The sequence below is a fragment of the Zonotrichia albicollis genome, chromosome 2 (assembly GCF_047830755.1).
Source record: "Zonotrichia albicollis isolate bZonAlb1 chromosome 2, bZonAlb1.hap1, whole genome shotgun sequence".
NCBI lineage: Eukaryota > Metazoa > Chordata > Aves > Passeriformes > Passerellidae > Zonotrichia > Zonotrichia albicollis.
Genome location: NC_133820.1, coordinates 96571288 through 96595133, shown reverse-complemented (window position 1 = coordinate 96595133; position 23846 = coordinate 96571288). Strand labels below are relative to the sequence as shown.

Sequence of the window (23846 nt, the reverse complement as noted above, 5' to 3'; positions counted from 1 at the left end):
CCCAGAAATTACTAGGAATTCTATATTGAAATTTCTCCGTGTTTCTAGGTGTGACTTGCCATGGCCACAAGATTATCTTTGTCATTTTTTGCTAAGTGACTCTAAGCTGTTAAGGAGGAGCAGTTGTGACATACTTAATGTGTCATAGTTAATATGATACTGATTAAGTTAAGTAGATTAAAAAACCCCAAACCCATAAGCATGAAATACAGGACAGCTACACAAAAGTTGCTCAGAATCTTAAACAAGGTGATCTGAATAGTATAATAATAGCTTCAGAAATGTTGTAAAGCACTGTATACACTCAGAGACACTCTGCTTTAATACCCATAGTACCTTCTGGATATACTTAAGGAAATCAGCTGGATCTCATGTAGATTTTTAGTTCCAGAACTTCATCTTTAGGAATCAACCACAGATTTTGGGACTTCATCACAAAAGCAGACTGCTCTGCAGAGCAATGAGTTGAGGCTAAGATATGTACAATGAACTGGAAACCTACTTTGTACTATTAGCATCATTGAAAATAAGCACAGATTAATAGAACAAATCAGAAGACCTGAAACAGTTAATTGTCTGTCTCATTGTTTAGGTAGGTACTTCATCTCTGACTGGTTTCTGTCCTCCAGCAAGTGTCACACACGCTGCATGAGGGAAATGAAAGGTCTGACTGCTGAGCCAGTGAATTCAAGCTTTGGTTCTGTGTCTTGAGCCTGTCAAATACTTGAGAGTCAAACAGGAGAAAGATCAAGTACTTAGGGCTACATATGGGTACATGGAAAGCAAAAAAGTGATCATTTCATGCCTTGAAACCAAGCTGTGTTTTCAAAAGGATACTTATGATCAAAGCTGTACCACAGCCTGAAGAGCCAAGCGCTTTCCTGCTTCGTCCTGTTCCTTCGCGCAGAATCTTGGCCATCCTAAAAGTAAGATAAAAACATTTTCAATTACTTCAGGCAGAAAAACGCTGAACTATACACTCCAATAATTCATAATGTATCGCTCTGTCAAAAAAAGAGGCCAAATTCAATAGGTATTTGAAACACAGAAGAAAGCTGTTTAGAGACTTGCTTGCATTGAGTTTACTTTCCCTAGAAAGACCAGAAACGACTGCAGAGAACCAGCCTGTCTTCACTGCACTCATGTTACTTTAACAACTCCTCTGCCACCAAGTTCCCTGGAGCCCAAAACCTTATCTCACTGTTAATCTAGTAACAGATATAGAATTAACTTCCAAACTGACAAATAAGCCTTGTGATAGTCCAAGACTGATTCCTATTCATTGCTTGCTTGGCTTCCTTAACTCTAGGTCTAGATCTAACTCTAGGTTTGATGGTTTTTTCTTAAGCCTGCTGCTTCTTTGGAAAAACAAGGAAAATTACAGTATCTGATAAATTCTCAGAAACCTGATGAAATATATCACATTTAAAAGAAATGTTCTTAACAGAGAATCCATATAAAGATTAAAATTGAGGGAGGTCATGCAAATCTCAGAAATGCTGGATCAACCTTGAAAGGGCTAACAGAGTTAAATATAATCTCTTAACTAGCAGCACTGCAAATCATCACACCAGCTGCTCTGCAGCTGCATTTGTTTTTACTTTTGTCACTGTTTAGGGTTTGAGTGTTTTGCTTTGTGTTTTTGTTTTGTTGTTTGTTGTTTGGATGGGGGGGAGGGGGTTGTTTATGGCCAGAGGCCAGAGTTAAACACAGGAAAACAAATGAATGCTTTGTATGAATCATCTTCCACACTACTGGAAAAGAACAAGACAGGATTACACTGTGTACTTTTGACCTGCAAAAAGCCACGATCCACCAAGAGTTAAACCTAAAACATTTTCACTCCCTCCCCTTCCCAAATGATATATTTTCTTTAACTGTGACATACTGCTAATCTTGGCTTGGTGAGAGAAAGATGAGTCCAAAGGGAACTGACTAATGAACTACATTAGCAATGCAATGCACAGCTAAAGAGGGAAACAAATGGGTAAGTTCTTTATGTTTGCATGGGAAAAAGCAAACATGATATTTCCACAGCAGACACTGAATGAGAACAGAATACCCATGCTCTGTTCCCGTTACAGCAATCCCTCAGTTACTGAGGACAAGCTCAGTCTGGACTGGCCAAAGCCATCCTTCCATGGTACCACTTCCTAACCTTGGCTATGTGCAATAACTGTGGCCTTCACTGTAAAAGCTCTTTTGAGGTCTGAACTTCTGGTTACTTCCAGATGGTTACAAAACAAAGTTCACCCTTACTTGTAGCCTGCTCCACTATTTCAGCATCTATTTTGTGTGCTGGCTTTTACAAAGAACATAGAGATGTCAAATGCAGTGTCTGAAATGAAAGAGGTGGTTCCTAAGCAATTATCTCTTCCCTGTACAACATGTACCAGGAAAAGAAATTAAAGGATTGGGGGGGAAAAAATAACCAACCACCACAAACCCCACAACCAACCAACCAACACAAAAAAAAAAAAAAAAAAAAAACAAAAAAAGCCCACAAAAAACCCCCAAACTCAAACAAACAACAACAAAACCCCACCAAAACCAAAACAAACAAAAAAGCCCACAAAAAAACCTGCCAAAAAAAACCCCCCAAATCCTAACAACAACAAAAATCCACCAAAAAAACAACCAACCAAAAAAAAAGAAAAACCCAAAAAAACCCCAAAAAACCCAAGAAACCCAAACAAAACCCAAGGCAGGAGAAGCCACTATGAAAAAAGCTAATCCCAAATACATTCATCTATCTCTGACAAGCCTGAACACCAGCATCATCATACAACACTTGTTCCCTAAGCATCCTCCAGATCCAAAGTTGCCTTGCTCAAGTAGGTTCCTACATAAGCAAACAGCTGTGCTGCTGATCTATCAGTGTCAAGCAGAACTCTGGAAGAGTGGAAACTAAGATCTGGACAGAGGAAACTCCCTCAGTTAAGCCTGAGGAATTTTTGAGTTGTTTTGGTTTTTTCCAGACCTTTCTTTCCTCCTGTGAATCAACTCTAGTTTATAGATGAGCAAAACTGCAAATTCTGCTATGAGCAACATTCTTCCAATGATCTATGCCAACAGCATATTTCAGGGGGAAAAAAAGTCAACTCTTGGGTTGTTACTGATGCATGGAAAGCTTCACTAAAGATTCACAGCCACAGTTTGCAGAATACAAATGTCAATTTGCCCGTGCTCCTTCTGCTTCACCCAGGTGATGGGTAGTCTAGGCAGGATCCAGCTGGCATGTGCTTTGGTATACAAGAGTCAAAATCAGATTAGCAAACTTAATCTTGGATCCTAACCAAGCCCAAGGGCTAAAATTTGGTATCAGTTAAGGAAGAGGAGCCAAGAGTATTATCTCTGAACTAAGAAGAACTATTTGTGCAGTAGCATGCTAAGAGCAAGCATGTTGGGTAGGTGGGGGAAGAGGAAAGTGCATTGTTATACAGTGTATTAGTAGAATTGGGGAGGTTTGTGATGCCCCACATATACACAAAAATGTGACCATGACAGTGTTACACCCAAAATCACTGAATGTTTTTCAGTGGGCATTACTTGAATGTTACAAAGCAAAATCCCCTACTGACTTGCCAGCTAGGACAGAAAGGTTTTACCCATGCATACAACTTCTGCAGTTTTCTATTGTCTTAGTTATAAAATAAGAACAGCCTAATAGAGAAGTTATGTAATTACTTACTCCTTGTAAGACTTGAAAGCTGTCATTAGTAGGTGGAGGATCCTGATCTGGGTCAACTCCAACCCTACAGAAACATTAGGAAAACAAAGCAAGTGGTGTTACTGAGGGTTGCAAATGCTGTAAGTTTGGCAGAATGCATTTTAAAAGCACTTTAAGCACCCAGCAAAGCTGCATCAGAGAAGTTATAAGAATAGATTGAGGAAGAGCTGTCCATTACTCATCTGCAGTTACACAGTTATAAATGAGATATGTTTGCACTCAAGAAACTGCTTTAACTCTATGTCACCATCAACACCTTCTGCTTACCTTTGTTGCCAATTTTTTTAGAACAATTGAAAATACTATTTTTGCCTTAAAAGGTGGATGGCATCTTCTTCAGTGGAGAGTATCCCTTATATCCAGCAGGAAGAAAACAGAAACTAAGGATTAAGCCCAGCCTAAATATTTCCCCAGCAAATAGCTGCCAGATAAATCTGTGAATGACTATAATATAAGATTTTAAAAAGACACACACACTCCATGTTTTAAAGCACTATGGGAAGCAAAAAAAAAAAAAAAAAAATTCTAAAAGGTCACAACATTAATTTGCTGCAAGTTTCATTCACTTAACACAGCCACAGTGGACTAGCATGTGGCCTGTAGTCCAGCCTCCCATCTAAGTGAGGAAGGGTTTGTGTAGTGAGAGGTTGACAGGATAATATGTTAAGAAGAAACTGTCTACTCACTTTTTCATGGTCAGAAAGCATCTTATTACTGAACCATCCTTGCAAATATGGCTCCTATACAAGACTGGCATTAAATCTTTGTAATTATGTTCAGGTTTTTCTGGTCTGGTTTGGGGGTAGACTGGACTTTCTATTTTATATCCTATTCATGGCCTGATCTCTGTCATTTCTTGTAGAACACAAACCTCCAACCTTAAAAGTCAGATAAGATTCTCGGTCTCAAATGTGTTGTGTTTCAGTCCCACCATGCCACATAGTAAGTGTGGGGAAACATGTGACAGCCCTTTCAGACAATAAGATTTTGTTAACATTGTCACCTCTACTCTTGTGGAAGGGACTGAGCTGGTTTGGTGCAATGTCCTTCTTACTTGGACTTTTTGTCAGCTAATCATTTTATAGCCATGGTGTTTATGCAGCAGCCCTAAGGATCACCAGAGGCCAAGAGAACCTTGCTGGTCAGACCATATCTCTAGCTGGTCCCAGGGACATCAGGCTTAGATCAAATAAAAAGAGAACTTTCAAATAGCTTCCAGGGCAGCATCTTTGATAGAACAATAGAAGAAGAAAAGTTTGAAGTCATCCTTGAGGACACACAGCCATCTCAAGGCATCACATGAATTAATGTAGTTCAGAGAAAATCCAGAAGGTTGCTCTGCAGCAGCCTCATATAAAACTAGTGCTGACACAGTCCTTTGCTTGGATTTCTTTCTTTTTTTCTAAGCATCTTGTTCTTTCCTCATTACTTCCTTTTTCCATATATAGAGTCATCCCAAACTTTAGGCACATTTAGCCTGCAAATTCCTTGGCACTGACCAGCCTCTGAAAACCAGAACTGAAAACTTCACCAGTTTAGGAGAACACTGGATAGACAGATTGAGTACTGGATTGTAACACATGCTAAAATAAAACACCACACACAAGAGCTCTGAGAGCTCACAAGGGCTGAGGTGTTACTGCCTTGGCTATCACTGCACAAGAACAGGCTTTGGCAGGGAAACTGGGTTCTAATGCAGAAAGCTGACAAACAACATCAGGAAACCAACTCACTACAGAAATATATGTATATACACAAGAGTATGCATTCCTTCATAAGCACACATGAAAATAAAAGAAAAATACTTGTGGCTTTCCAAACTGCACATGGGGGAAGGTTCAACGTGCTGTGCAAAGCAACCAGGCTCAGGTTGGCTGCATAGCTGACACTGTGAATGGGGAGGTCAAGAATTTTGTTCCAAAAGATGAACATAGCTTGCATTCCCCAAATAGTTTTTACTCCCTGGGCCACCTATTCACTTCATAGTACATAAGAAAACCATACAATTCAGTGTCTCAGCTTTTACTTGACTTACAAGGTTGCACACTTGTTTTGAGAATTTTAACTGCCCTTAGGCAAGGGAATGGGGCATAATTGAAGACAATAACAGGATAAAAACACTGTTCAGTGAAAAGCCATAGTATATCACAGACCAGAAATCTGGATTCACTGTTGTGCTGTAGAGGCAAAAAAATCTTTTCTATTTAAAATGGTTCAAATTTTAGGGAAAAAAAATCATACCACAAATGGTCCTTTCAATATTGAAATAGTATATCCACAGAGACTTGTCCATTTAACCTTTTTTTAAAGTTATTCTTCAAATGAATGTATATTTTGAATATTTATACATAATTATTTTCCATAAATCACATTTTAAAAAGAAAAAATTACTCTCAAAGTCTGTTCTTCAGTTCAGAGATTAACACCAAATACATTTCCATTTTGAATTCTCACAATTACTTTTTGTATCTTTCAAACAATATGCTTTTATCCTCTATTCTAGCATCAACTGTATAGGAAGCTTAACTTTTTGGTAGCCAGCCTGCCTTTTTAAGTTTCAAGGATAAATACTCTTATCTCATGACAAGCATAATTTTTTTTTGCAGGCCCAGCCACTAGAATTCTAAGTGTCACTTTTATCACCTGAAACAAAACAATACCAAAAACCAGTCAAGTTTGTCCCAGCCTCCTTTACAGTGAAAAGAAGCACAGAAAACAGTTACTTCATCTTTGCTTAACTACTTCAACAATTAAAAGTACAAGTTAGGCTGATACATGTACATCTTCAACATTGATTTTCTTCTTATGCTGAAGAAAAAAAATCCATTTCATATGCTTAATATATTTTAAAAGCTTCCTGTCAATTACATGTGCTGCAAAGGTCAATATCAGCTCTCATTTATTGAACCTGCTTTATAAATTAAACTATAACTGGGTGGATTTACACAGACCCCCTCCCAGAGGTCAGAGGCACAGGGAGGGCAGCCTTGCTCAAAGCATGTGGGGATTCCCAAGGCTGTACAGATAAGTAACTCTTAAAAAGGAGATTTCAGATGAAGAATATGAGCAGTCTTTCAGCTGTAACAATGCATATATGTTTCAAAATCGGTGAAAAATCCATTTATTTCCCCCATTGGAATAACTTTGGTATGTGATAGACACCTTATTCCTTCAGTACAGATAATTATTAGTAAGTAAAATTCAGACACCTTTATTTCAGCCGTGGGAAGGCCATTAGAATCTGTAGACAAGAGTATGCTATAGTAAAATTATTCCAGTTTAAGGGTATTTCTTCACTCCTCCCTAATGAAAACGTCTTTTTAAGGCAAAAGAGGCTTTTCATGCCTCAAGATCTCTGTAACAGCAAAGGGACTATTCTTGATCTCCTAATGCCCAACACCAAACACAGCATTTCTGCCCTGAACTGACTCCTGGACTTCTTGGTCTTTATTCTACAGCTACAACTCCAGCACCACATGTAGGAGAGGAGCTACTCAGATTTGATCTCTCAAAAACATTAAGCTTATGTATAATTCAGTAATTTAAACAGTGTGGGAGAAAGTGGTTCCCACACAAAACTGAGCTAAGTGGATGGAAATGAATGATAAAAAGGCATACAGAACTACATCAAGGTTTTCTGCTGCATCATCTTTAAATGGGTGGAATGATTTCTTCTGATACTTCAGAAACTTTTCCAGGGCCCTACAACACATGGATGACAAGTTACTGAAATAGCAGGCATTATGAGATTTAGCATGTGTAGTTACTACAGCCAAGAGTGACTGTAATAGATAATAGTTCTCAGATTGTCTGTACAAACTAACTCATTGCATCTCTGGCACATCTAGTGGTTTGCTGGAAACATTCAAGTGAGACAAGGTACATGAAAACCTTTCATTACCCCATCCCAAAGGACTTTCTTTACACAAATATTTTGTATGTTTTTATGTGCACACACATATACATTGCCTATAGATGTCAGAGATTTATCTTACTTTAAATTCTCTCTCTAGCCATTTATCTGTTCTAAAAACACCATACCAGAATCCTAGTCTTCTCTGGTTGATATCTCTCTGTTTTTAAAAATATATCACCAAAAAGGCTGGGTTAAATCACTTATGAAGTTCCTTCCAACCTAAAGAGTTACAAAAAATAACCTCAAGCAATGCCTAAGAATACCTTTGTGATTAAAGATCATAAGGTCAAATTCATTATTTGATCTTATAATCTTTTTCAGATCTCAAGTCTTCCAAGGTCAGAGATTCGAGTTTTGCTTTATTAAATATCTATACACAGAGTGAAAGAATGTGTTTTATAGTTTCATTTTTTGGACATGATGTGTGATCCACACTCTCACAGCTCAGAATAAGTGAATAGACTCAGAGTTGAGGAACATCTCTAGTACTCTCAGAAAAGAAGCAGCAGCAGCATGCCACAGTACAGAAAAAGAGAAAACACTCAGTGTTACAAAGATGAAGAAAGCCAAGCACCAGGTTAATGTGGTATCAAGGAAAGCACAGTGTCACCTGAAATACAGCCAGTGGCTTTCACTCATCTCTTCCACCGATGGAACATGGTCACCAACTCTGGTACAGTACAAGAATGGAATGTGAGTAACAAAATGCTCATGAGATGGGGGCTCTACAGAGCTCTTAGCAAAACAAAACAAACCAACAAAAAAAAATTCCATACCCAATCAAAAAAGACAAAACATACATGAAAAACAATGGCAGAGCAATGACAAAGTGACCAAAAACCAAAAATTAGCAATAGCAGTAACTTGTGATTGACATATCCAGTAATATTCTTCATACACTCAGATCCCAGCTGGCAACTGTATTAATCTGTATTAGTGACAGACTACATCCCCAGAAACCAGATTCAGTAGCTCTCTTTGGTGCTGCACACAGACAGAGCCAACCTAAGGCAATTCCTACCCCTTCAGACCTGCACATGGCCTGAAAGAGAAAGAGACATCACAGGAAGTGATCATGGGAAGCTGTACATGTGTGAGAGGGGTCACCAGTACTGCCTGGTACCAGAGCACTCCAAATCAACTGGTAACGAGCCCTAAATCACTCCACTGCTTGAATTAAAAATTGACTATCAGTTTTTGATTTAATCTCCAGTCATAGCAGAGTCTGGTTTCGCCTTTTTCAGTTTTGTTTCTGGGGGTTCTTTTAGGTGCAAATGAAAGCAAGTTTGGTTTCCAGTATTTTTCACATACATTCCTTAGCAGCCTGTGGGGTTTTTCCCCCCCCATATTTTTCCATGAAGGCATGTGTCATGAACTATATATTGCTTATGTGAAATAAAAGCCCAGATGATCAGAAATCCACAGACACCTCACTTTAGAAAAAGCAGGTGTACACAGCCTGGTTGCAGGCTGACATCTTGACTAACCAAATATTTAAGGCCATAGCTTGTGATACAAAAAGCATGTACTCATCTAATCCTTGAATATTGAGGCAAATACCAGACTTGAGACAGCTTTGATTTGGATTCCAGGTTCAATAGCTCTTTTCCCAGGCCAACAAACACTCCAGGTCAGAGTACTCTGTTCCCCAAGGCCATCACAGAGATGGTTCTGCATGTACAGCAAAAACTAAAATTAAAAACTGCCCAATAACTTCCTTTCTATGACTTCTTTCTCTTTCCTGTATCTTTGCCAAGTTAGTATACTAAAGTTTTCCCAGATGTCTGTAATGAGTACAGCATTTTTGGAAAATTTTAGCTATTTTGAAGAGTTCAACAGTTTCTCAGAAGATGGCTGAGAAAGAAGAGAACTCCCACCACCATGTTTAAAAAAAAAATTAAAACCCAATTCCAAAAAAATTCTGGAATTAGGAGAAGTTGTCTCAGGTTGTTCATAGGATGCCTTTGGGTATTTGTTTACTTCACCTAACCAAGACAAAGTCATTGTCTGGCCAAGGTTTGCCAGAGCTTGGCAGTTCAATTCATGTCATCTATGCGCTCTAGATGTGTCTCACCCAACTCCCACAGTGTCTTCCCCACACTTTTCCTCTGCAGTCTGAATTGCTGTGTTTCAGAGAATGAGAAGAGAGAAAAGAAAACATCTCCCATGCTCACTTCCAGAGGAACAGGTGATCTCTTTCCTACTAAGGGAAAATCCCAGAGGGGTGAGGCTGGAGATTTGGAGGCTGGACTATCCCACTATTAAGGGAGATCCAAGACTGATGATGAAAAACTAGAGATTGGGAAAGCAGGAAGAACAGAAAAACTAGGGAAAGACAACTGGAAGGAACAGTACAGAAAGAGATGGGCAAGGAAAAAGCTCACAACAGAGGGCAAAGGACAGCCCCTGTGTCTGTGCATCTGCCTTCAGGGCAGCAGAGAGTGGCTGTAGGCAGTGAAGGATAGAATGGAGAATAACCACCAAGCCAGCACGTTTACCACCATCCCAGTTAGCTGGATGAGAGTTAATGCTTCTATATTTCTTTTTAAGTTTCCTCTTTTACAAAAAAAAAAAAAATCACTGAATAGAAAGTTCATTAAAGATTGTATAAGCAAAGTCAGAGACCTAAGGCACAAAATATCTAAGTTGGCACTGTCTGTGCAGGCTTTAGCTTTTATGGTAAAAGGAAACCTAAATTAAAGTGTGAGGTACAATGCTTTGAGATTTATGGAAAGGTTTCTAAGGATAATTGAAATTACTTCATTAAAATAAGCAATGACATCTGCATTTGCAGCAGGTTATGAAGGAGAGGAAGGCACTAATCTATGTGTTGCTTCATTGAACATGAAAAGAACCAGGTCACTAACCCCTAATCAAAAGTGGAAAACACATTGTTTTGCAATACAAATGCTAGGAGTTCCCTTTTTTTCCTGTGACAGACAAATGAAACAAGAAGTCAGCTATTTTTTTGAAAAGAGGAATTTTGCCAGCGGTTTTGATTTACACAGCTTTCAAGTTTGCTGAAACTCTTAAAGCTTCAGCCAGGAAATTGTTTCTTTGTTTAGGTCTTAAAGGATGAGACTATATTTTTAATATCTAGGTCGTGCTTTAGTTTCTAAGAAAAAAAAAAAATCTACTACTAAGAAAATGTAACTATTTACCACTCAAATGTTGGATGTGCCTCACTGATAGTCAGCCAAGGAACTCTAACACATGATATCATGGCTTTAACTCCAGTTTCTGGTGATGGTTTTTAATTTTCTCAGCATCAAGTAGCAGAAATCAAAAGCATCTCAAGATCCTCTTATTTTTCTACTCAGATTTTGAAGTTGTGACCTCACTTTTCCAACCAGTTAAGCAGTAAACTGAAGTTAAGCCTCTGCTACAAACCATAGGTTCTTTGCTTAGCTGTATATAAAAGCCTGGTCAGTGGTCCCTGGTAACCCACCCTATATGAAAAAAATCTACTACTAAGAATGCTGTTCATCAAATACCTGAAACTTTCAGAACACCAAGAGGAAGCAGAGGGTATTTTCTTGCCTATTTTGCTCCTTATACTGCTTTTTACTATACCAAAGCTTAATTTTCATGTTCACTTCTCTACCCTTTACCTGCTTTTAATATTTAGTATCATGGGAGGGAGGGGACCAACAGTAAGTAAAGAACCAAGCACGCATCCCAAACACTACCCAGCTAATGGTGTGGCCAGAAGGCATGTGCCTCTTACTCCAAGCCACAGCCAAGCAATTCTGGATGCCTGTGCAGGCATTTCCCCTTGCATGCACACAGCTGCCTCCCCATGAGCTCAGAGCACCAGGCCAGGCTGACACTCCTGCCTGGAGTCAGTGCCCTGGTACAGCTCTGCTTAAATCATGCAGGCACCACCTTAAATAATCCCCTTGGGTTTTCATGTCTGTCCTGGCTCCCCTGACTTGCCCAGACATGGCCTTCTATTTGCCTCCACACTGAGGAAAGGCCAAATACTTCATGAGGATTTGGCAATGGCTGATTAGCCTGCCTTCCTTCCTGGTACAATGGGTATGACCTTCACATCAGAACTGGACTCTTAGGAGCCCCCAAAAATCCTGACATTTAAATCCAACACACACATGGCATTAATTTTCTACATCCCTTCACTTCATCTAGGAAGCAAACCACTTTTAATCTTATAACCTCTTTTCTGCTAAATAATCTTGCATGTTCTCACTACTTATTTCCAGCCTCTGGCAGTCTAATTTAATGGGAAGGTTCCAAGGCTCAGCAGGCACCCTAGGGACAAGTTACCTATTGCTCAGCCTAGGGACTGCATCAGCACTGTGCACTGCTGCTGAGTGAGGCACTGGGACAGCACTGGGACAGCACTGGGACAGCACTGGGACAGCACTGGGACAGCTTCATCTCCTCCTGATTACCCCTTCCCCAGAGCAGAAGGGGAAGGAAAAGAGATAACTGGCATAATTTAAAAATTCAGCTGGAAAATAATTTATCCCACTTTTTAAAAAATCTGTAAAATCAGGATTACTTCTTCCCCCCCCCCCCCCCCCCCCCCAGCAGAAAGTGTTCTAACCACTGAGGGTACCTCATCAGCGCCGAGTTTCTAACTCTCCATCAGCTGCACAGGGCTGCCACCTCCTGGCACAAATCTGATTCCATGCCGTCCCAGAAGGTGCAGGCTGCATTTCTGGCAGGCCAGCACCTACCGAGCCAGCTGTAAAAATGCTTCCTTTGTAGAGATCCCTTGTTGAAGGTGTTATCCTTCCTTTGACAGGAAAGTTAAGCCTTTATTTTCTGTCAACCACGCCAAAAAAGTGACAGCTAAAATTACTGCTTACTTGCAAGGATGGGTAAACTTCCCCCTAAAACTACAGCAAAACACTCAAAACTATGCTTCAGTCAGCTACCTTTTGGTAGTTACTTCTCTAAGAATGGCACCATAGCCTTTACAGCTGTTCTGCCTTGTTGGTCACACTAATGCCTTTTGCAAGCCTAGCCACCTCAGGGATAAGCCTGGAATGGATATGGGGTTTGTGCTCTCTGCCTGCAGGACCAGCTCATCAGGCAGGCTTATGGAGTCTCACTATGGAGCTAGATTAGCCAAAAGAGGAAGTGCATAATCTGGGATGCTTCCTGGTTTTGATGGAGGAGGGTGGGAGGAAAAAAAGCTGTTACCTCAGAATGATTCTGCAGCTGGCCAAGGGCTGGGCCACATGCAGGAATTCAGTCCTGTCCTACTGCTGAGCCCTGTGGCAGAGGTAATGGTCGGCTGCACTCAGGGCTTGTACAGCTTGTGTTATTGTAATTCCCCTCTGTTTATCTTTGTCTCCCAAACTGCCAAAACTTCCAAAATTATAATACGTATGTCTTTAACAATGACTGATTTGTGATGCTCTAGCACTTCTCTTGATAAATAGTCTCAAACATCAAAGTACATGCAGTCAAAAGTACTAAGTATTAGCCAGGATTTATAGTCAGACATCTATAATCATGCAACTTACCATTTTCACAGATCTCCTCAAAACAGTATGAAACACACCCCAAAGATCAGCAGGATCCCATTTATCCCAGTTGCTAAGATAACATCAGGTTTTGTTTAAAGTACAGTCATCTTAGCACCACCCAGTAAAGAATCCACTGAACTTAAAAACCTTAACAGGCCCATTATGAAGAGCCAAAAGAAAGGGAACAGTCTTAGTATAATATGAAGTTTATATGGGACTAGATTGATTCTTTCTTTTCAATTTGGAGCTGCTTTATCAGGCAACACTATTCCATATCCAACTGGACTGACATAGACCTGGATACCTTTTTGCAGAGCACCAGGGCACCTTCAGGCTGAATCCCAGCAGCATCAGAACATTTTCTTCGCCAGACTGCACTGGCACCTTCCTCTATAAAATACTATGTCCTAAATACCTACATATATATATATATATATCTATATCTGTATAAATACCATGTTCTAAATTCTTCTAGCAAGCACCAAACAAGTTCTGTAGAGCTGTGCCAAATTAGCACAGCTGCCTGTTGAAAAGTGAAGTTTCCCCAGCACAGAGCTGCATACCAACCTGATGTTCAGCCAGGACAGCATGGGGGTTGTGCCTCCACCAACAATCCACACAGTGAAAAACACGATGAGCAGCGTTGTTGAGAACATCATTTGGTGGGAGTAGGTGGCAGTATCTCGTATAGCCAGGGCAAATGCCATGGCTCCCCTGAGACCTATCAGAAAGAATGAAACAGCACAGCTTCAGAAGTGCAGGCATGACTGTGGATAGCACAGCACCTTTCCTTGCTCCCTCTCACAAAGTGTCAGGCAGAAAGCACTGGGCTCCAGCAGCTTTTAATTTCCTTAGATTCCCTGACAAATTATGCCCTGGAACAATTTACAACAGAATGTTGTAATTCACCTCATCTCCTATAACTTATAGAATCCACAGGTGCTGTGAAAAGGTGTAAATGCTTCCAGAAAATAACAGGAAAGGAAGACAGAAACAAACAAGTTGTGAACAACAGCAAAGCATTATGTAAGTTAAGCAACTCCCCGAATCAGATAAAAGTTCAGACTTTTCCAGTTGAATCCATAATTGAAATGTGAATTCTTGACCTGACATTTCTATCAGCTATAAAAATAGTCTAATTAATTACATGGTCACAGGCAAATTATATCTTTCCTCCTCTCCTCTGCTCCCAGTTGTGAAACTTCACTAGCAAGAACAAGCCACGACATGCAGACTTCCCATGCAGAGGAATCCCAGGATGGTTAAGGTTTTAAGGAACCCCAGGAGTTCATCTGGTCCAATCCCCCTGTTTGAACAACCCCTGCTCCACAGGACCATATTTACAAGTCTTTTGAATATCTCTATGGATGGAGATACCACAACCTCTCTGGACAATTTATACAATGCTTGGACATAGTAAAAAAGGTTTCCTGATGTTCAAACAGAAAACCTCATATGTTCCAGTTTGTGCCCATTATTACCTCTGGGCCTGGCACAGGGCAGCACTGAAAATAGCCTAGGTCTATCCTCTTTTGTACAGAGGACTCCCTGGAGCTTCTTGAGGATGCACGTGTTTAGACACACAATGCATAATTTGCCTTAAATTACAAACATGAACAGTTATCTGTGTGACAGAAATTATAAGGCAATTTAAGGCAAATACTTTTGTCCAATTAAATGAGAAAGGGTACCCATAAATACACCTCAATTTTCTCAGCAGGTATCTGTTTCTGCACAATGTGAATGTCCTCTCAGCTAGAAATAACCTTTTGGAAGAGATACATCCCAATTCTCCCATGTCCTCCAAAAGCACTTCAAATGAAAATGCTCTATCCCCAACATCAGGTGCTGCCTGCTGTGAGCAGGGGGCATTTCACCCACCCCAGGCATGGCACACTTTCTGTAAAGGCTGAAAGACACAGGATGGCATGCTGCAACAATCAATCAGCACCCCTTCCCTTCAGGATGCATGAATGTGGACTACAAAGAGAGAAGGTAGCAGAGTCAATTTCTTATGAGTCAAAATTAAGACTTGTTGCTCTTACCTGAAAACATCATCATGTGCTGAAAGCTCCAGCTGATCTTATGTCTTCTGCCCAAATTCAACAAGAAGGAGAGAGGGTAGATATGTGCAGCTCTGCCCAAAAAGATTGCAACCTGTTTGCAGCTGAGGGTTAAGGATTTCTTTTTCCTGAGGTATGCAGTTTTTGGTACCCAGCTTTAACACAAATCTTTTGTTTTAGTGAGAGATTTACATCATGATATCAAGTGTTCTTCCTGTAGCTGTGTATCTAAAGCAGACTTTCCTCAATTTTATCTAACTTGTGCATTCAGAAGTGATTGCATTAAATGCACATTTTTTACTAATATAACTAAGTTTTTAGATGAGCAGTGAAATTATAGCTAGTATTAAAATGACTAATTTTACAAATGAAGGCTTTACTTTGGAAATTCACACTTTAAACAATTATCACCAGCACCATGCAATTTTGAGTTTTGGAACAACAGAAAGGCAGCCCTGTATACAGAGGGAAAACCAACTTAAGACCAGCAAGTGGCCACCCCATTATGATTCCTGCAGAGACAAAATATCCTAATGGCTAGCAAACAGCAGTACAGAGTTACTAAGAAGAGAAATCCAAAAGCCATTTGTCGGCACTAGAATGAAGCTGAAAAAGAATAATGAAAAAGTATTGCAGAAATTCATGACAGTAGGTGGTAAGCATCCCCACTGTGGTGAACAACATCCAGGGAAGAATCAGAAAGCTGAAAACACTCTCCACTGTATAAAGAACATTTTGGGGAAAACTAGAGTAATGGGCTGAAATCCTATAAAGTGCCAACAGGCCAGAAGCCAAAGAAACACTGCTCATTTGCTGCTGGGATGGGAACATTAGAAGGATAATACATCTCCCATGGAAAAGAAATAAAGAGAATGTAAGAGCTCTAGACACCACTGGGTTGTTGCCATAACTAAAGTAAAGCAATACTGTCAATAGGGAATATATCTAGGAAAATCAGATTTTGATTATTATTTTTTTCAATAACCCTCACATAACTATTCCAAGCAACTTTTATACTGGTCCTAGAGAGGAAATCAGACATCAGAAGCCATCAAGACTAATGTATGTAGGGATAATAGCTAAGATTTTGCCAAGGATGCTGAGGCTCTAGCTTTGTCTTTACAGTCCAGCCTGTCACTTTCAAGAACTCTGTGATGTGTCTACATTTCACCTTTGCAAGTTGTTAACTCAATGGGGACCACGGGTGTTGAGTAAAACACGGGTGCTAGTACTAGTTGCCCTCCTCACAAAGGTAGAAAAGCACTCAAGAGGTAACAGAGATTAAGTGCAGTGGTAGAAAAATATGTGGAAAATTCATTAAAAGGCAAGTAGGTAGAGAAACAGCTACTGAAAACAAACCCAGGGCAGACAGCACAACTTGAGAGAAGATGGAAGGCCACAGTAAGCATGAAAAGTTGCATTGTTTAGTACACCAGGTGTAACTATTCTGTTCATATCTTTATCCAATGTCTGCCAGGCTCTGGAGCATTTCTTAGGTCAGAAAAGTGGACATGAGGAAACACAGGAGAAAATTTATCACTGTTCCAGAAAAAAAGTAAATGGCCAAAGGAAAATAAATACAAATGTGGTAAATCCTGAGGAGTAATACAGAAAACAGTAGAAAGAAGAGAAAACAAGTACATCTCATACATGGCCATCCTTATATGTCCTTTCACAGGGTTTTACCTCCATTGCCAGTAGCCTTACTCCTACAGCAGGCAGAGGGAAATGAAGACTGGTTCCCATTTCTTCATGCACACTTATAATTCAGCTGAATTTTCAAGCAGCCAGGAATATAGTGAGGAGAGAGTTACACAATCCATTTCAACAGGGGCAGGATGCAGAGCTTACATGAGTGTGACTACTACAAAGTGCTCAGTTCTGGGGAGTTTGAGAGTCAGGTACAAAGAGAACCAGAGACAATGGCAGAACCTTTAATTGTGTACCTTTCATGTAATGGTCTGCACCCCAGTTCAGTTCCTTTCTCCTCCCATCCCCTGAGATGCTGACCTCTGGGGAGTTGCTCAAAGAAGATCTATGCACCCACATTCCTTTTTATGTATTTGTAGTTTGCCCCTTACCTTCTCAAGGGGCCACTGGAAGTAAAGAATTAATCCTTTTCTAGGTCTCCAAAGTTCAAATAAAAGAACAACACAAGCTGTGAATAGCCAAAGCACCCAGAAAAGCATATTCATTTCTTTATCTAGTGAAGTTATACGGCTTCTAACATTCAGGTACAGAGCCAACAACTATGTGGCACAGAGGCTTAGGGCTTTGATGTAAGGTGTAACCAAAGATTTTTCTCCAAATTATTGTGCCTGCAAGACATTAGGAACACTTAGACCAGCCACCATTCTCTGTTTGGTAAAGCCAACAGACATCACAAGTTTTTGGGCACATAAGAAAACAGAGAAACCTCACACAATGTGAAAAAGGATACAAAAGCTCCAATAATGAAAACTGGGCTGAATATGTGCTTCTGGAAAGTAAACAGTGCCAAGCCCATATAAGAAAATATGAAGTTCTCAGCCAGGAAGTGCAACACCTCAAAGAGCTAGAGAGAAAACCATCACATGTTAAAGACCAAGTAAAAGATGCTGTAAAAACAAAAGTACATGGACTACTACAGCAATGCACTGTAAGAAAGGTAAAAGACATCCTTGCCTGCTTAGTGCGACTTCTTGATTCGACTGACAAGTTATTGTATGTATAATGTGCCTGGGTAATTCCACAGAAGAGGACAGCCACCACACCTGTGAACAGAACCACATGTGAAAATCAGCCTGTCTACTGCCAGCTCACAACACTTTCCCTTCACCAGATCCATTTAATTCATACATCATTCTTAACCTTGAGATTTTATGACTCTTCCATTCAAGTGAGTGAGACACTAGGTTAGGGAGATGGTGTCTGAACCAAATCATTGCCTTTGTTACACAGTGAGCTGCAGCTTCAACATTGGACAGAAGGCAAAAAAACCCAACAACACAAATTTAGGCACAGACATATTTCTCATTGAAAAGCTTTAGTGAAAAAGTGGAAAAACGGCTGCTGAGATGGATTTCTGTGCTTAAATCCAAGCAACTCACCGGTAAATCCACAGGCTTCTGCAAGCAAGAAAGTGCTCCAGGACATCAAGAAGAAGAGAGCCGTTTCCAGCAGGGGGAAGCAGTGCAACTTGGTAAACTTTGTCACGTTAAGTCACTTGTTAAGGGATCAAAAGGAAATCCTTTGGCTTCTCTGTTCCCAGTGCTTCTGAAAAACACTTTTATGTACTAACAGCCCATGCTTGTTGGAAAACAAAACACTTTTGATGCTGAAAAATGCAAATTCCAACACATGAAGGCAAACTTCAGACTCAACTTGCAACAATCAGTTTTCGTTATTTTTGTTGCATATCCATAGGATAAAGTGTGGCTCCACCTCTTGGAAGTAATATTATCTTATTCCATGGTTCCCTTTGAAGTGCTAGCAAGGAAGGGATATAGACCTGCTGTTTTAGACTGTGTGTGCCTTGGCTTTTCAGGGGATTGGTGGGGGAATGATGTTTTGTTCACCCTGCCAACCTCAATTATGAGTCATACTCCCACCTCCAAATAAAACATAAAATGCATTCAAAAGCATTTAATTTACAAAGCTATTCTGGACTACAGCAACCCTAAGACCAACAAGAATTTCTCTTCTCAGATTTGTTAATAAGTCTTTTCCAGCAAGCGCAGCTACTTCAGTACTTTTAGGGCAAAACAATTGCTGCCTACAAAATGTATTTCCTCTCCTTGTGCTGATGTGTTTTAGAGAAAAGGCCAACTGAGAGCAGCTCAGTCTTTCAAAGGAAAGAAAAAACAAGTTCATCTTGCAGCAGAGAGCAAAACCTGAGGAGCATCAAAGCACACCCTGAATTAACAATTCATACAGCTACTGAAGAAGCGGAACAGACTTTAGTAGTGTTAAATTTAGCTCTTCACACACTACAAAAAAAACATTTCACCTATTTATAGAATCTTTTTGGTGTTGGTTTCTTTTCCTGAGCACTACTCTGGCAGCAGGTACACGCTGAACACACTGTATCTGAGGTGCAAACAGCTATGCACAGCTCATATGAAGGCAATCAGTGCCAACTCTCCACTCACACCCACTTCTTGCTGACATTCTCTGCTGGCTTGACTAGGGCAAACATATACTCCAGACACACCTTCAGTCATGACCTTGCTTTGTCAGAAGGTTGCTCTCAAACAAAGCCCAGAGCATCATTATAAAACACCAATTAATCTCCATGTTGGCATTACACCAAATGTAAAACACAGCATACTTTTTAAACAGCTGTTAATTCTGCACAGAAACCGCCTCTAAAACTTCTGAGCTCAGCTGAATTCCTCCCCACCACTTCCCCCAAACAGATCTATTTTCTAAGATCATGCTTCTGAAGCAGTAACATCCACCAAAACAAAAATTGGAACCCATTTCTCCACAGAGCACTCGGATAATCCCAGTGCCTGGCTCAAGGGACATTCGTGGATACCTAGGGAAATTGGATCGCCACAGTCACTCCATGGGAGAGGAAGAGGTTGAACCTTGTTCCCCTGATGTTAGGCCTTGTCAGAACCAGTTCCTTATTTCCAGTCTTTTCTGGCAGTTTTGTGACTCAAACTGTTTAACTTGCTGTTATCATCAGTAACCACACCAAAATATTTCATTAAATCTGAAATTAAAACCTGTGCTCATCATTTTGGCGGAAGCTCAAAGCAAGAGGCAAGAAAAGAAAAATATTTTATTATTTCATGTAATTGATCAAATTGAAATGTTAGCTGAAACGAAATTATTCTTTATTTTTCTTCATTATTTTCTTTATTTGTTAGACATGGCCTTGTATTCCACATCTTTTCAAGCAGTCAGATGCTGCAATTTAGTAAAAATATAGAATGTGGTACTATAACATAACTATTAAAAAATAAACAGAGACAGCTTGCTGAAAGCCAGAATAATTCCTTGTATATTATCTGTATAATTTGGAAACTGAGCATTCTATCTATTCTCAAAGGACAGTGCATGACTCCCTTACTCAGAGAGGTACGGGTATACCTACCTATATAGCATGTACTTCATGCTATAGAAATATTAAATTAATACTTAATTTATGGGTTTTCATTTGATATGAATAGTAAAATGCAAATATTTTTTTGCTTATACATCATTACATGACATTAAGGATGTTTCCAATAGAAAATACTTGGATAATTAAACAACTAAGAAAAAGAGCAACACAAAACTGAAACAGAACAAAAATAAAAATATCCCCACCACATATACAAAATGCCACCACAGAGGCTTTGTTCTAAGCAGCCTCACATCACCTTCCTGAGCACAACCATTAAAAAAAACAAGGATTGGCTGCTGCTTCAGAAGCATAATTTTACAAAGTGGATCTGAATGCATTTCAGCCAAAACCCACAACAGCTGCATTTGAGCAGTGAGAGCTATGCATGGCTGGTAGCCCAAGAGCCAGAGGAGGAATCGTGCTTCTGGGTCACATAGACTGCAGATCAGACTGGGAACTGAGACTGAACATTAAAGCATCCTGAGTCTGAACATTAAAGCATCAACAGCAAATCTTCCCCATTATACTGACAGGGTTTCCATCAGGCAGACATGTCAGGAAAATCTGCACACTGTATACAGTTCAGACAGTACTGCTTCAGAGTCACAGGTTCATGATAATTGTGCAGAAGATCACATTTTACCCCTCTCAGGTCAGTGTTCAGAAGCCTGGGCACATCAGAGCAGCCTGGGATATGTACAGATATGGCTGTACTATCCTGTCAGAAAGCAGAGACTTCATTTTGCTCCTGAAGAAGCATCATGAGTCTTGGAGTAGGTCAGGCTGGAGGTCTGCTGCCTGAGCCTAAAACAAGACCCACACAGATTGCTTGCTAAGCACCTCTGAGATCTAAACAAATAACAGCTACAAGCATCAAGAGAACAGAATAGATTATGCAAGGCACATCATGTTATTGAGTTAAACTCTCACAAAGACAAAATCTTATCCAAGATGTATGACATCAGATTTCTGGCAAAAAGTTTAAATGCAGGACTCAAAGAATGCTGTGGGGGTCAGAAATAGCTGAGAGACTTTGCTGAAGGCAGAATCAAATACCATTTATCATAGGAGATGTCTTTCAAGACTAATAATAAACACTAGGTTTTATAACTCCATAAAAAGAAAGCAGACATTATTAGCTTTGGTTTACTGCAGCAACATCACTAAAACTTCTAGTTTTATTGGAAAGGGTTGATTTCTGTGGGCACCTGTAATGTCTTTCTGTAGAAAAGAAGTCAAATGAATACTGATCACGTCTTCACACTCAGAATTAACAAGCTATAGAGTCAATTCTGCTATAATGGGAAACAGGAAAGCCCTGCTAATATCCACACATGCCATCTCAGCTGGAATACCAAATATGAAAAAGGATATCAGAGCTGTCACAACCCCTGTCACTGCTCCCATCATGAAAGAACCACTGAATATTCCCAGGAAAACACCAACAGACTTGAAAAATGCTGCAGCATCAAAAGCATGGGTATTTTCACCTGTTGGCTGGTAGGCAACTATAGATCTAGAAAGAGAGAACACAATGGCAAGTTAGAAGTGGCATCAGGAAAGATTTTTTCTGTAGCAGCATTAGCTGAGCTACAGGGAGACAATCCCTTGCTGAAGGCATGTGTGTCATTTTGGCCTGTGGATGCATTAGGGGCCTTGGAAAATGTTTGCAATGGTTATCAATCCAGAAAAAGGCAATCCATTTAAGCTTAAAATAATGTTTCTCAGAAAAAGCATTGTTTTTTAGACAAATGCCAAAAGCAATTTAGTGTTTTCAGGGCAGAAATTCCCATAGTTACTTACGAGGATAACACAATGGCAACAGCATCATTCAACACGCTCTCTCCAAACAGAAGCGCATAGAGATCCACATCAGCATGCAGCTCATTAAATATTGCCAGCACGGTAACTACAGACAGAAAAGAGGAAAACAACACTGCAATGACTGCATGAGCTGTGGAGCAGACTTCCCAGTCTGGCTGAGCAAGAAAACCCAGGAACTGAAGTAACAGGATCAAAACTAAAATGGGAAACCATAGTCATGTTTACCAACAAGTAAGCAATTCCTCTATCAGTTTTGGGGCAGCTCCATTAAGGGGTGGCTCTTTTGTCCTCCCATCTGCACAGTGTTCATTGCAAGGCTCCCATGATCAAGGGGCATGGGGCAGACAAAGCCCTTCTACAAAAGCCCTGATATTATTTTAGAACATATTCCATATAAAGCAGTAAGCTAAATGTTGCACAGCTCTTCCTGCTTTTAACAGCTGTATAGATTGTTGACACAGGTTTATTATTTCAGCCATTGTAAAATAGCACAAATGATCCTAAGTGTTCCTCTAAGTATCCATTATGTCACAAGTGTGAATTTCCACATAATTTTAAAAGGACAAGAGTGCTAAATATTTATAATAATTTTTTCAAGAAAATTTTGAGATGAAAGACCATGATCTTGAAGTTATTCCCATGTACATACTTCAAAAATCACATGGTGATTTTTTGCATAAATTGTATGCAACCACCAGCTGTTCAGAGCTCAGCTCAATCACAGGAGCTACTTCCCATTTTCACACTAATCACCACTAAGCACCTCAAATAAACTGCTTTAAATGTCAAGCTGCATATTCAGCACTCCCCACCCTGGCCCCTGACCTCTGCAAGCCCTAAAAAATGATCTGTCAAGTGAAGACTTCAATGTGAGTCTGCTTGACTCTGAAGGATGTCTACATTATTTGGGCAAAAGCAAAAATTACTTGACCAGAAAAGCATTCTTCTGCCTTAACGTATAAAACATGAAGTTTACTTGAAAGAGGAATAGAAAATCCCCACCTAAAGAAGCTAAAAGTTTCAAACACTGCTCTTAAACTACCCAGCCCCAAGCAATGCAGCTGAAGAAGGAAGCCCTGCAAGCCAGAAAAAGCAATAATTTCACCTATTTGCCATCCTAAACTTGGTGCACACTTAACAAAAGCCACTTAACAAAAAACACTTAAGCATTTGAACAGGAGAGTTAGAATTTTCTCCAAATACACCATAGTGTCATGCCAGTTCAGTCACAAATCAGCAGAGAACAGCTCTCAAAATGCTCAGAATTTCATGTATTTCAGAAAAGAGGTTCAGAGATACTAATATGAGATAACTGAAAGTAGAGTCCTGTTAATATGCAGCTGAAAATCCTAACAATAAGGTTATTTTGGAAGGTTATTAAAAATGTTCATCAAGGTACCTGGATCAGTGGCAGATATTATGGCTCCAAAGAGGAGGCAGTCTGTATAATAGAATTTATCAGACAGCTGACCCACCAACTTCATTAGCTTCACAACCCCATACATGAGATTCCTGAAGAGAAAGAAGATGAAACATTCCAAGTCAAACAATCTGGTGCATTTCAGACAGACCAAGGGAAAGCACAAGCAACAGTATTTCAGACAGGCTTGTTTTTGCTACAGCTCAGTGTAGCAGTGTAGCAGAAAGCTCTCAAAGTGAACTTTCCTCTTTTCCCTATGGTGCAATTCAAGCAATATATGATCCAGGAGACATCACCTAA

The 23846-nt window shown here is 39.9% G+C and overlaps 1 protein-coding gene across 2 annotated transcripts in view; it reads right to left on the bottom strand.

Moving 5' to 3' along the window:
• Positions 1-23846, bottom strand: part of SLC9A7 (solute carrier family 9 member A7) — a 69470-nt gene that overhangs the window by 9809 nt on the left and 35815 nt on the right. Inside the window, exons 5-15 of one of the 2 annotated variants that reach the window (XM_074535737.1) lie at positions 23526-23638; positions 22106-22211; positions 21677-21818; positions 18297-18402; positions 17872-17960; positions 17648-17761; positions 15190-15301; positions 13712-13865; positions 8257-8316; positions 3692-3755; positions 838-920 (exon numbers count right to left, since the gene is read on the bottom strand). In XM_074535737.1, the coding sequence (XP_074391838.1) occupies positions 838-920; positions 3692-3755; positions 8257-8316; positions 13712-13865; positions 15190-15301; positions 17648-17761; positions 17872-17960; positions 18297-18402; positions 21677-21818; positions 22106-22211; positions 23526-23638 (1143 nt within the window). The remainder of the gene's footprint in view (positions 1-837; positions 921-3691; positions 3756-8256; positions 8317-13711; positions 13866-15189; positions 15302-17647; positions 17762-17871; positions 17961-18296; positions 18403-21676; positions 21819-22105; positions 22212-23525; positions 23639-23846) is intronic. The other variant, XM_074535738.1, reaches the window with a different exon arrangement.